Here is a 14574-nt window from a genome sequence, read left to right as displayed (position 1 = left end):
TCAAGGGCAGGTTATTCTTAACCCAACAAGCCTAAAGGTAAAACGTGTCTCGTAGCTCAAATGTGCATTTGAATTTGTGTCCCTTGCATCAGCTTGTTTATCTTTCAGCCACAGCTTATCTAGGCTGAGTGACATGTTTCTCAATTGGGTCCAAGGCTGAAGTCTTCATCTACAGAGTAGTGCTAGTGTCTGTTTTTCACCCACCCTTTTCTCAGTTAAATCTGTGTTAAAACGTATGTATGCATATATGTATAATTTTATCTATGCAATTCATTATGCTTAAATGTACGTTAAATATTGGTAAAAAGGGATCAAATAATACGAGAGATGGAAACACAGTTTTCATCATATTCCAATGTACTTTTAGACTTTATCAACATAAAGACAACACAAATATTTGGCAATAAGATTATTCTTTCTTCCCAAATGAAGAATCATTTTGCTCCATTAAGTCAGCAAATTTGTACATTTAATAAACAGCAAAATGAAGAGAAAGTACATCACTTTACATACAAAAAAGGAAAAGAGAGTATATTTAACAAAACATAATAACAAAATACCCATTTAATTTTAAGGACATAATATTTCATATTTATATAGGTCAACAGTTATGGCTTTCTTATTTTTAAGATACACTGAAAAAGAAGGGTATTGCTATTACATTTAGCTGGGCTTCCCTTACATGTCTGGGAATAGCTGAATGTGTTTGTGGGGAAAAGCTACATCTTCAGTTAGTCATCAGGGTGCTGTGGATCTCCAGGAACGTGGGTCTTTCTTTGGCATTTCTCTTCCAGCAGCTGAGCATGAGGCTGTACACTGAATCAGGACAGCAGTGCGGCTTCGGCAGATGCACCTGGGGGTTCAAAATACAGCTCAGCACTGACACCTTTAGAGTTTTCCAAGTTATTACATGGATTTTTCCCTGACTCATCTTGCAGTGCCAGCTATTCTTAGGCACAAGGGGGAAAAAAAGCATAGATTTGTCTGCAGAAATAATCTTTTTCAAACAGGAGTCACATTTAAATGTCAAAAAATATTTTGATATTTATATCTAAATAATAAAATTTAAATTAACATGTTATTTAATAATAAAATACAAAATATAATACATAGTTAAAAAAAAAATTGAATGCAAAATTTATTTTTCTTTTCCATTATTATATATATATATAAAAAAACAATGCACAATTAACATGACTACTTAAGACCATCATGTTAATGTGTCAGATTTAGCCACAGACCAATTTTCATCTCTAGTCCCTGGCAGGTTGATGGTAAAAAGCATTAATTAAATAAACATGTTCTTAAACCAGTCATTTACAATGAACAAATACAAATATTTAGTACATCAATTAACATTCAAATCTAATCAAGTGTAATATTACATATTTAAGCAGTAAAGAAGGAATACTGTTATTAAATAAGTAAATTAAACATAATGTTACTGATATTTTTTTATTCATTCTGGAGGTCTCTGATGATTTCCTAGATGTTGTACAGTTTGAAAAGTAAAAATGATTTACACAGATACTGGCAGAGGTGAAGGTTGTAACTGTTGCTTGCTCAAGTCTCACCTGTTTGTTTTGGTCTCTAAAGAACTCGCCCGTGTTTTCGATCACCTGTTCATCTGTGAACTGGGCATACGGCTGCTCTTTACACAGGGTCAGAATCTCCCACAGGGTCACTCCAAATGCCCACACGTCACTGGCCATGGTGAACTTGCCCTGTATAAACACAGATGGTCAAAAAGATTGAGCAGCATGTGAGTTTGTGGCCTTACAAATTTGACTGCGGAAAGACTCACCAGTAGGATGCTTTCCCAGGACATCCAGCGGATGGGGAGCACTGCTCGTCCCTGTATACGGTAGTAATCTCCACGATACAGGTTCCGACTCATGCCGAAGTCAGCGATCTTGATGGTGTTATTTGTGCCCACTAAACAGTTGCGTGTAGCAAGATCACGGTGAACAAAATTCAGGGAGGACAGATACTTCATTCCTGAGGAAATCTGAGAGGCCATGTGGATCAGTATTCTGTAGCTGAAGAGAAAAAAATATTTCATCCTGAAGTTTGGTCTGTTCATTAGAAGTTCATATGGCTTTAGAAGACACTGAATATAGGATTAAAGTAAAAGAAACAAACTTTTAAGTGGAGTGTCTGCTTTTTTTTAAATTGGTCTCTAAGCAATAATTAAGGTTTCCTCTTTAAACCTGTTTGTTTAAAAGCAAGTAACACTCCCCATAGAAAAGAGTGTTGATTTGCAGACACATATTGGCTGCAGAAATTATTGTGGGATTGATTCATTTTTCATACTTAAAAAAAAAAAAAGAGTTATAATAGAAAATATGATGCACTATATTGCAGGGTTGGGGGCTTGGGCAAAATGTCACCAAAATGAACAAAAATGGCCAACAAATTCAAGATAAATGGGGAAAAAAAGTGCCCCTACACAATTAAACAATTGTTTGCGGCTGTTGCGTTAAAAAAGAATTGTGAAAATTAATGAAAAGTGTCTATTTTTGGAATTACATTTTGATTCACTCACACTGCAGCAGATTGCTTTCCACACTTATTTCAATTACTTTGTATGAAATAAATTAATGTCTGAATTAAACCATAAATATAATTTATAATTTAAGAAATTAAATTATGTTCCAAAGGATTTTCTTTTTTTCATATTTCATTGTGATATACCTGATGGCAGCTGAGTTGCCAGCCGGAAGTCCTTCTTCCTGCAGCTCATGGCGGGACAGGAACTGATTGAGGTCTCCGTTTTCCATGTACTCCGTGATCATGCACAGCGGATCGCTCTCAACGCACACCGCCAACAGGCGAATGATGTTCGGGTCTCTTAATCGTGAGATGATCCTGATCTCTTTCAAGAAGTCGTTCCTGAAAATGTAGATTTCCTTGAGGAAAATGTAAATTGTCCTAAAATGGCTGGACACCATCTGTAAAGCAAAAGGCAGTGCTTCTCAGCAACAACAGGCATGTAACATCGATTGCGGGACACCTGCACCTATGTGTCACCTTGCATTTTTGTTTGCATCCTCTCTTAGTGTCTTGACTGCTACGAGTATTGGCTCATCGCTGATGTCGCCACAATGGTCCTTCTTGAACTCCTGCATTCCCTCAGCTTCACACAGATGAACCTGTGGCAGGAATGAACACATAAAACAAACAGCTTGAGCAAGAGTAACTTTTTTTAGTGAAGAGAATTGTTCACTGACTTCTCCAAACTGTCCTTCTCCAAGTTTCTCTTTAAAAGTCAGTCTCTCCCTCGGAAACTCCTCCAGAGCTCCGTCTCTTCCCGGGGATAGGGGCATGTTGACCACTGTGACGCGGTAACTGTGGGCACCAGCGGCTTCCTGCTGGCTCACGATATCTGCCTCTGCGTAGTGTGGGGCTTCATTTGTAGGATGGGTCGTAGAGGGTTCGGAAGGGGCATCGATCACTGCTGTAACACAACCATATTAACATTGATATGTTATGTTGTTAAAGATATAGTTCACCCAAAAATAAAAATTCTATCATCATGTCAAACTTCTTTTTAGTTCTTTTTTGTTAATATGTATTTACTTGGAAAATACAGAAGGATGCATATTTGAAGTTAAAGTTTGTCAGTGAATGTCATTGTCAGTGAATAATGCTCTTAATTTCAGGCTGTTCATCAAACAGAGCTATTTCATATGGCTATTTTGGTGTTATTTTTATCCAGACAGATGAAGCTACTATAAACTCCTAGAAACTGGGTTTGGAATGACATGACGATGGGTAAATATTGAGCAGTCCTACCAAGGTTTTCCGTAGCCTGGAACTCCGGTAGTTTCCGTAAAAGTTGGGATGGTTCCTGATAGTCAGACGATCCCATAGGGAAAATTCGTTCATACGTGGAAGTGGACTCAACATCGCTGGACAGAGAGGAGTGACGGTGGGTGAAGGCTTCTCTCTGAACAGACAGACGCACGGTCAGCTCATCATCCAACATGCGCCGAGAGGCCTTCAACAAAATGTGATACATAACATGCTACATTGATAACCACAAACTGACAGCAAGGTTTTTATAGTTAACAAAAAAAAAACCTAGCATTACTTGAAATAAAATAAACTTTAACTGAAAATAAAACATAAAACCTTTAAATTAGCCAATTACCAATGCAATGTTTCCCTTTTTCATTTAGTTTAACTTGATGTACTGTACTAAAACAACGGAAACGTAATCAATATTAACGTTAAAAAAATTAATTACATTACAAAAACACAAAAAATGACTGAAGCTTTAATTAAAATCCAAACGTAAAACATACACACACACACAGACATATACGTATATATATATATATATATATATATATATATATATATATATATATATAGATGTAAAATAACATTTGCTGATGGGGTGAATGTTACTGTCATGTTGTACAGCAAGCTTCAAACTAATAATCTTACCTTCTCAATCATCTTCTGCCAGACCTGTCGCCACAGTATGATTATTATGATGGCAAACAAAATGACAATAATGGCCACCAAACAGCCTATCAGGATCCTTGTGTTGCTGTCATCGATTTTGTGGGTGGGATCATCACCTGCCGAAAGGTCAGAGTAGGAAACACAATTTTTATATTTTACATAATCAAAATCTTTGCTAAATTACATCCTTTCAATGCAATATTGAGCAGTGCAATGCTTCTATCAAAAAAGTGACTGGCACTTTTAACTGTGGATGGAACTGCAGTGACCATAACCATTTTTTTTTTTTTCATTTTATGTTGCAGCATAATAAGAAAATAATAATATTAAAAAAGTATTATTTTTAATAAAACTCTAAAAGCCATACCGATCTATTAATTTATAAAAATATATTTTATTTGTAAAACCACCGCATGAAGCACTGAACAACAGGTGGCACTGTTGGCTGCAAATTTACACTGTAAAACTGGATGGCAACCATTTGACACCGTGTGAGAGCAGACAATTATTCACAGAGAATTCTTTATTGTATCTAAAATAAACATAACGTTCACCTGGGAGAATCCCTGGAGTCTGATTACGTTTACGAGGAACAAGAGAGGTGTTGTACACTGCTGTATCTGAAAGGTGAATATGGGTGAAAGGCATGTTTAACTGCAGAGGTAATGTATTTTTAGTAAGCTATTAATATGATGAAATGAATTATGAAAAAGTGAACAGATAAGACAAGGAGCGCTGGAGATGAAAGAAAGAACAGCGTGATTAAACCACTATTACCTGACTGGAAAGCAATTTCACTGAACATCATCCAGATGTCATTGAATGCAAAGCGGCACCTAATTGTGCTGGCCATGCGGTTGCCAAGGGCAACTGTGACAAACCGAGCACTTGGACTGATGTTGTCTGCTTTCAGCTTGAAAACCACAGGACTGGGCTCCCAGTCTGAATCCGAACGGAAGTAACAAACGGCCCGTCGGAACATTTTTACTCCCCATGTGTACATGTTGTTACAGTGGACCTATCAAACAAAAGGTTATCCAGCAATACAAATGTATTAATTAATAATTATAATAATAACATATATGTTACCCCATGTGAAAAAAGTAGTAGACCTACAATCGAATGCACTTTTTACAATATTATGGAAATAAAGTATGAACCTATGAAATGAATTGCTTCTATTGCCTTTTGAAATTAAAATGTATTCTCTAATATACTGACAAGTATTTATTTTGAACAAAAATATAATTTAATGTCATTTTGACTAAAATTTAGCATGTATTTAAGGATATTTTCAAATACAAATTTGTGATGATGAAGTTATATAAAATATAATTTTAAATGCTATAAGAAAGAACACTTAAAGTTAAAATTATATTATTATTAAACTGATATTAGACTATTATCAAGAACTTCACGTTTAGTTTTAACACATCAAAATAAATGTACAAAAGATGATTAAACAATGATTTAAAATGTACTTTTTAATTTGACATTATTACAAATCACTTTTTTTAACTGTCTATATAATATTTTCAATTTCATATATATATATATATATATATATATATATATATATATATATATATATATATATATATATATATATATATATATATATATATATAATCTGCAAGTATTTTTTTAATATATAGTATAATATTTAAGTTTTTTATATATTTAATATATAAATTACAAATTTATTACAAATCACTTTTTTTAACTGTCTATATAATATTTTCAATTTCATATATATATATATATATATATATATATATATATATATATATATAATCTGCAAGTATTTTTTAAATATATAGTATAATATTAAAGTTTTTTATATATTTAATATTATTTAATATATAAAATGTTAGGAACACTACAAGTGCACATTCAATACAATTAAGCACACTTATTTTTCACAAGGGCCATGTCGACACAGATGTATTTCAGACAAACCTTCATTGATGTGAAATTTCTGACCCGGTCAAACTCAAATGTCATCTCCACCGAACCACCAGGGAAACTAGCATTGGTCCAGCCCACATAGTCATAGCCAGGCCATACCCCATACACCTGGGTTCTGGTGAAGTCATCTAAACCCCAGCTTCCATCAGTGAGCTGTCCAAGGCCTTCTGTCATGCTGCGAGAAAACCTTGTTGTATCATTTAAGTGAATGAGGTGGTGATATTTACTGTAGTGTTGAGTGTGTGATGCTTTACCTGTAACGAATGGCTCCATCATACACAGTGTCATTTAAGTAGATTTTTTGGCCTCTGAAAGTCATCTGCTGGCCAGCAGGGGCGCTGTAGGACACAAGACCATCTGCAGCAACGATGAAAGGTAAAGTCACCCAAAAATGAACATTTTTGTACCAAATCTATCTATCTATCTATCTATCTATCTAGGAAACAAAGTCAATGAAATGACATAAGGCTGAGTAAGGTGAGGTTTGTTAATGCTGGCAAGAAATATGTTTTATAGTTTACCAAGCCATTCACAGCCGTAGAGCTCCACCCTCATGCACACAATCATAGAGGGGTCAGTCACAGGCATGAAACGCACAAAACGAGCAATAATTGGAGGCTCCAGGTCCTTGAGCACAACATCATAGGCGTTACTGTTCCCTTCAATGATCTAAAAAGATGAATAAGGATGAGAACACACAAACAATGAACTCCCATTTCACAATCCTCATCACTCTTAGAGGCCTAAAGGTAAAGTTTCCACCAAAATTAAAGTTCCGTCACCATTCGCTCACCCACATGTCATTCAAAACCCTAAAGGCCCTAAATGGAGACAGATATGTGAAAAAAGTATTGCATGGCCACAAGAAACTATATAGTCATCCTCAAACCTTTGAGTTCTCTTGCAAAATGACTGCATTTTCTTGAGAAACTTTTTCTTCCAACTTCATTTTATTTATACCACAAAAGTGTTGTGAGTGAACGCAAAGATTCTGGGGGGATTGCGAAAGCATTGAAATAAAATTCTTCCTTCAATCTAATCCCCCCACCCCCATCATCCTGTCCCCTCAGGGGCTCAATACAAACCGGTTTGACTTTCTTTCTTCTGCATAACACAAAAGATGAGATTCTGAGGAAAGCTGGGGTCTCGATGATTTTTATTGCATGGAAAGAAAATCAACTGAAACATTTTTCTAAAGAAAGTCACACAGGTTTGAAACATCATGATGGTGGTAAAGTGATGACAGAATTGAAAATTATCAACTAATCAGAACAAAGATCTCAGTCTCAGTATAACTGATAAGAATAACATTGGCATCACCTCACCTGTCGACCTTGCCGGTCACGCCAGGAGACCCAGCGTGTGCCGTCCCGGCTGTATTTAACCTTGTATCGCTGGGCAAACTCTTTGCCCGCTCCATCTGCGTGCCGTCCCTGCGTGCCGACGAGAGTGACAAAATGAAGGGTGCGAAGGTCAATCTGCAGAAATTCCTTTAGATTATTTGGTTCAGCCATGACATCTGGACACCACGCTCCATCTCCATCTCCATCATCAAAATCCAATCTGAAAAATAGAGGGATATGGTGGAGAAAATATGTGTTATTATTAGTATAATATGATCAGTTGTGTGATCAGTGTGTTAGATGTACCTGCCATATCGAGCTGCGGTGGACTCTGACCACTGGCTGGAAGCAGAAATATCTTCATCCTGAATTTGGCCTCCAGTCATCCCCAGTGGGTACCTACACACAGCTATCACATGAAGAAATTAAGGAAGGTTATATGACACACATTGACAGTGCAGTCAATATTAAAATTATGTGCACTGGCACAAAAGTGAAAGTATTTATTATCTGTAAGTGAGTCTGTAAATTGTAGGTATGGATATGGATATGGATGTTACTCATTTGCCATTTAGCAAATTGAGCAATAACATGACCATTTTTTTTTTTTCAGATCAATTTATTAAAAAATATGTTAAAAGAAATTCAATTAATGTAATGACTTGAATTAATTTCAATCATTTTCTAAAATGTTTTCACAATTTTCTATAATTAACATGTTTTTAATTTCTGAATTAAAATAGGGGGCACAAAAGATGATACAGGGTGATACAACAATCCTGATATCACAATTAAAAATGTAACCATATGATAAAAAGATGCAATAAAAAATAATAATAAACAAAAAGACCCTAAGAAGTCTGGTGTAATATTTTAGTACACACACAAACTAGTGTTCAAAAGTTTGGGGTCAATAAAAGCATTTATGTATTTAATTTGAAAGAAATTAATACTTTTATTCATCAAGAATGCATTAAATTGATTGATAATGATATTAAAGGGGTCATATGATGTTGCTAAAAAGAACATTATTTGGTGTAATGAAATGTGTTTATGTGGTTTAAGGTTAAAAAAACACATTATTTTCCACATACTGTACATTATCGTTTCTCCTCTATGTCCTGCCTTCTGAAACACATAAATTTTTACAAAGCTCATCAGTCTGAAAAACGAGGTGTGCTCTGATTGGCCAGCTATCCAGTGCATTGTGATTGGCTGAATACCTCAAGCGGGTGACAGAAATGTTATGCCGCTTAACATATCGTGATGCCCTGTCCAGCCAGAGCGATGAGACATAAACATAAAACCCATTATAAACGTGATATAAACATGATTTCTAGCCATGTCCTCTTTTGGAAGGCAAAACCAAAGTTTCGTTTTCTCAATGAAACAGTGTCACACCGCTGCCTAGAGTGAGCAGAGGCTGATGATCCCAGGCTGGACTCCGCTTCGTACACGGTGAAAGCCAATCTGGTGATCCACAGTGCAAAGTCGATGTACTTCCTCAGCGACCAGCACGGATCAGCTCCAGACATAACGAAGCTCTTTTGGAAAACCAAACAAAGTAGTTGCGCTTTCACAGTGAAACACACAGTGTCTATACAACATGGCAGCGGTGGCAACAACAATACTACAACGAGAATAAAAGGTACGCTTTCTTTCTTTGCGTGAACATCTGGGCGGTGTTATGCAAATCTTCCCACATAGTGACATAGAGATGTGGGGGCGTGTCTAAATGAGCCGTTTTGGGGGGGTGTGGATGAGTCTTAACTTGAATAAAGAATATCTCTTTGGATTTGAGACTTAAGTCTTTGCAACTTTACAGATCTTCTTTATTCATCAAGAGCTTGTAACACTCCAAAGAGAAAGGATAAATTTAAATTGCATCATATGACACCTTTAAGAAATGTTTCTTGAGCAGCAATCCGAATAATAGAATGATATCTGGATCATGTGACACTGAAGATTGGAGTAATGATGCTGAAAAATTCAGCTTTAGGTATAATTACTTTTTAGAATATATTAAAATGGAAAACAGTTTTAAATGGTGATAATATTTCACACTCCCATTTTTACTGTATTTTTTTATCAAATAAATTCAGCATTGGTGAGCATAAGAGACAGATTTCTGCCACAGTAATATAATAGCAGACATCCGCTGAGTTAAACCGCATCTTCCTAGAAGGTGAAATGATCCTAGGTTCTCGGTTTCTAGGTTTTTGGGACTGAACCGATAATCTATGTATCCTAGCTGCCACCACTCCAGAAACTGAAAAACCAGACCAAGATTCACTACACAGTAGGTGGCATTGTGCTGCAGGAGCAAGACTCCATATTTCTGCTCCAGGGAGGTTGTGCGAATAGGTGGAATCCACACCCCATGAGCAAATACCCAAAATACCACTAAACCCCCATCCGTTAGGCCTCAGCAGAAAACAGACAGACTTTTATGTTCGTTCCAGGTCATGCTCACCAGGAACCGCAGGACATTCTCAGCTTTGTGATATTTTTCTTCTCAGTTACTTCTCTTTAAAAAGTAGGTAGAAAAACAGTTGCTGCAAAGTTAATGCATGATCCATCGTTATTATTTGTCACATATTTACCAGAAAACACAGAACATTCTCCAATTCCTAACATTATGGAAACTTTCTCTTCAGATTCAGTTTTCTGTAAACAGAGTCTAAACAGAATCCATAAACTATCAATCTCAGAATGTTCTGGGATTAAAAACATTTTAAAGACAAATGCGTCTTTGTTTGATTTCCTTTCCCTGGCAGTAACTTTACAGCAGTGCAGGGATAAATAGACTCCACTGTAGAGGAGTACAAACTGAGTCTCAGTCACCCAGTGAATAAATACTTCCCATCTCTCTAAATTGGATTTGTTAGCCTTGGCAGATGAAACAGACACTGGACCCCAATCATAGTTTCCTCTATGATGCTACCTAGTGTCAATGACATGCCTGTTTTCAGCCGTCTGCTCAAGTGATCACCATTTACAAAGACGTCAGTAAAAGACGTTAATTTGTTACTGATGATTTTCCTTAGTGTGTACATTTAAAAACTATAATAGATTTAATGGGACACCTCATGTTATGATACTGTTACATTAATCATTTTGAAAGTAAAAAGAAAAAAAGCATCTTATAATTTGCGATGAAAAACCCGTTTGACAGCTCACACTGGTTTTCATTGAAAAAAAGAAATGTTCTTGCCATCTTCAGCTTTGTCACCTGTTATGTACAATGGGGCTTTATGTTACATTTTACACTGTTATTTAATATTTATTGCATTATGTTAGTGTTGTGTGTTATCATGGTGGTTTTTTGTATTTGTACGACACTACACTTGTTTTTTGGTGGTTGTCAGTGCAATATGAAGGTACAAAAAAGGATCTTTTAGTATCTCATTTAGTGTATTAGCATAGCTGTATATCAGTTCATAAAACATAAGCCTTTTTTTATTTAATTCTTTTTTACAGGGAAGTTCTATCATCAGATCCTTTGATTTTAGATGCAATTTCCACTTGTAATTGTCTGTATGTCTTTATTTATTTATTGTGTAAAATAATTGAATGGAACTGAATGGCACTAATGAAGAGTTGAACCCAAAAATGATTTGCACTTGCAGCTTCCTTTGCACAGTTCTACATTTCTTTTTCCCCTCTTGTAAGGCACATATTGACATGAGGCTAAATGCAGTGAACCTAATGCTGACCCAACTTCTCCTAAAGGCTATATAACAAAATTACTTGACATACATTTGCACTATATAATATTATGAATCAAAAGCTGTTCCTCGTGATTTGTGAATTATTTTAATTCTGCTTCATTCCTCTCACCTGGGTTGACCTGTGACTTCGCGGCTCCAACCAGGAGAAGGACAATAAGATATCGTCTCATTTGGAACATCTTATTTTGTGACCTTAATCCCTTAAAAAAAAAAAAAAAAAAAAAAACGTAGTTTAAAAAATGATCTGTTAATTTACATATTTTTTTTTTCTCTTGCAGTATTTAAAATGATCAGTTGAACACATCACATTCAAAATCAAAACAACTGAAAATGATTTGGTCAATATTGGACAAATATGAATTTATAATATAATTCAATAATGTTGTTAATAATTACCAATAATAATTCAATAATGTCTTACATATAATGATATTAAATAACACAAAAATGTATTTGCATTACAATGAACACATTCATAATGCTTAAAAGAAAAAATATGGAGAAAAAAACTTGCCGAACCATGAACCCAAAAGATGAGGAACAAAGTGGCCCTTGTAGGTGCATATGCCCTCAGGTAAGTAAGTTTTCCCTGTATACAAAGTCCACTATGTGACTGGTGTTTATTTATATTGCCTATGGCTCCACAGCTGCCTGTGGGAGAGCGGAACTGTATGTACAGTGACCAATAGAATCCCACTCTTTATGGAGCACAACCATCTACTACAATCATAAACAACAATGTGTAATCAACTGTTCTCTGGTGTAAGCTACTATATGTTTTACTTAATTATTTTAAACCATAATTTATGAGTATTATTGAATGAAAAGTTTGCGTAACAGAAATGTACCTAGGAACATTTATTTAAAATTTATTTGGATTTAACTTGGATAAAATATGTTGATATACGTTTTTCTTAACACTGCCAAGGATTATTAGTATTATGGAAAAATGATTTCCAGCAGAGACTCAATCATTCATGCCTGATTTGTTGGCCATATGCAACAAAATCATAATCACATATAAAGAGCCAATTGAAACATTCTACAAAATACAAATGACACTTACCGTTTCTTCAGTCATAAACTCAAAGATTACTGCCTCAAAGTATTAACCTCTGAGCAAAACACAATCCACCTCATCTTCACGATCCATCCTGAGGGAAAATGAGCAGCTGGGGCAAGTGACCCTCTTACAGGAGCAGAAATAAACAGAGAGAAGAAGAAAAAAAAAGATACAGTCAGCACCATTCTGGGGAAAGTCCAAAAGCCCAGATTTCAACCTGAGAAACAGAAGGTTTTAATTATACACACAATAGTTGTATATGTCTCATTCAGTTTAAAGTGCTTCGTAGGCATCATTATTCCAATTGTAAATTGCACAAAATATTTCCAGAAGTGTCTCCGCTGTGTGACAAATTAAATTAAACCACTTAAATTGTGGCTGACAGAGTTGACGAGTACTCTACACTTGGAAAGAATCAGGTATACCCTAATAGACAAGATTGTGTTATTTGAAAAAATGTGGTCCCCTCATACTTGTGATTAATATGTTTATTATGCCTACAGTACCTACTTTTACCACTGGATAGCACTTAAGGGTCTGTATTTTTTGGGGGGTGGGATGGGGGGTGGATGTTTATTTGTAAAAAATGTAAGTTATATATGTTTGTATTTAAAAAAGTGTAATTACAAGTGATTTCCAGACATTTCGAATAATAAAAATATTTAAACCACAATAGTTGTATATAATTTTCACACAATAGTTTTCAAAGTAAAACTAATATATATTTACACATGAAAAATAAGTGTTTGCTGAACAAGTCCTATATTTAAGGAAATTTGCATGTGCAAAGGTATATATTATTTAACCATAGTTTGACCATGGTATTTCGTAGTAAAACACTGGTTATACAAATGGTAATCAATAAGCCAAAAGACCATGGTTACTGCACTTTTACTATAATAAAACCATGGGTGATTTTTGTAAGGGCAGTTGGTCAGTTTACTAATTAGAAAAGGTCACTTAGAACTAGTAACTAAGTAACTTTGAGTTGTACTGAAAGCTTATTGTATTATTGTATTAAAAGCTCACTGTATAGAGTAATGCGAGAGAGAGAGAGAGAGAGAGAGAGAGAGAGAGAGAGAGAGAGGGAGAGAGAGGTAAAGAGAGAGAGAAAGATAAACCAAGTGAATGTAATTACCTGCATCTAATTACCAGCATTCATTCTTCAGCCTCAATCTTATATTCACATTAACATTAGTTAGAATGGAAAGCGATATCTTTGTCATAACCATCCTTTACTGTTTCCTCTGTTAAAGGTGATTTCCAATGAAAGCACTGCTCAGTGCAATTGAAGTCTTAAGGTGTGGTTGAAAGTAAAAATAACTTCCTTGTTTGTAACGTTACAGTCTCTTTCAATATAAATGTCTTTAATGCTGAATTACTCATAAAAGTATCTTGTCACCATCTAATGGTGGAATAATGTAACTAATCACTATCACAAATGCGTTTCTCAATAATAAATAGCCCTGCATGCCATGGCTATCCTGCAAGTACATCAAGCCAAGGCACTGAAACGAATGCACAAGAGTAGTATCACCTAAGGTTGATGCTGGAACTGCGCTCGGCAACTGACTTCACCCTCCCGGATTACGAAAGTCACGGTGCGATCCCTCGGGATGGCGATGTCCAATAGCGCCATCTATGGCTCAGCCTTGCTTAGATGAGTGACGTTGACAAAGTGATCTTTCTTGACGCTCCCCTCTCCCAGGCTGGGTTATTTAGTGACCATGTTGAGGACTCATGCAGACTGTGGCTATCCAGCATGTCCTGCCTGGTGTGATCCTCCATCTGCCACCGTTTCACTGTGGGCCACGCCTCAGCCTGCCCTTCGCCAAAGGCGCTCTTCTGTAGTTGCTCCACCCCGTGCTGACACCCGTGTACCTGCTGGCCCCTAAGTCCCCAGGAAGGCGACGAGGTGGCCCTGACACAGATAGCTAGAAGATGCCAGGAACTGCTTCTCTTCCGGAGATGGTGAGAACAGCGCCACTCTTTCCCT

General features: G+C 36.0%; 1 protein-coding gene across 3 annotated transcripts; it reads right to left on the bottom strand.

Moving 5' to 3' along the window:
* Positions 1 to 452: 452 nt before the first annotated feature.
* On the bottom strand, positions 453 to 11710 carry ddr2b (discoidin domain receptor tyrosine kinase 2b). Of its 3 annotated transcripts, XM_052548342.1 has the most exons (16): positions 11625 to 11710; positions 8091 to 8193; positions 7767 to 8004; positions 6963 to 7110; positions 6696 to 6798; positions 6433 to 6616; positions 5251 to 5491; positions 5028 to 5093; positions 4453 to 4589; positions 3796 to 4000; positions 3231 to 3457; positions 3031 to 3152; positions 2695 to 2892; positions 1805 to 2039; positions 1575 to 1724; positions 453 to 853 (listed from the first exon to the last, which is right to left on the bottom strand). In XM_052548342.1, exons 1-16 carry the CDS (start codon positions 11692 to 11694, stop codon positions 728 to 730), a joined length of 2553 nt encoding a protein of 850 aa, XP_052404302.1. In that variant the 5' UTR covers positions 11695 to 11710; the 3' UTR covers positions 453 to 727. The 3 variants fall into 3 exon arrangements, with proteins under 3 accessions (XP_052404302.1, XP_052404300.1, XP_052404301.1); XM_052548340.1 differs by having other exon boundaries at positions 3031 to 3457; XM_052548341.1 differs by having other exon boundaries at positions 3031 to 3457; positions 3796 to 3949.
* Positions 11711 to 14574: the final 2864 nt, after the last annotated feature.

The sequence above is a fragment of the Carassius gibelio genome, chromosome B2 (assembly GCF_023724105.1).
Source record: "Carassius gibelio isolate Cgi1373 ecotype wild population from Czech Republic chromosome B2, carGib1.2-hapl.c, whole genome shotgun sequence".
NCBI lineage: Eukaryota > Metazoa > Chordata > Actinopteri > Cypriniformes > Cyprinidae > Carassius > Carassius gibelio.
Note: the sequence above shows the minus strand (reverse complement) of the source record. Positions and strands in the feature narration are given on the sequence as shown.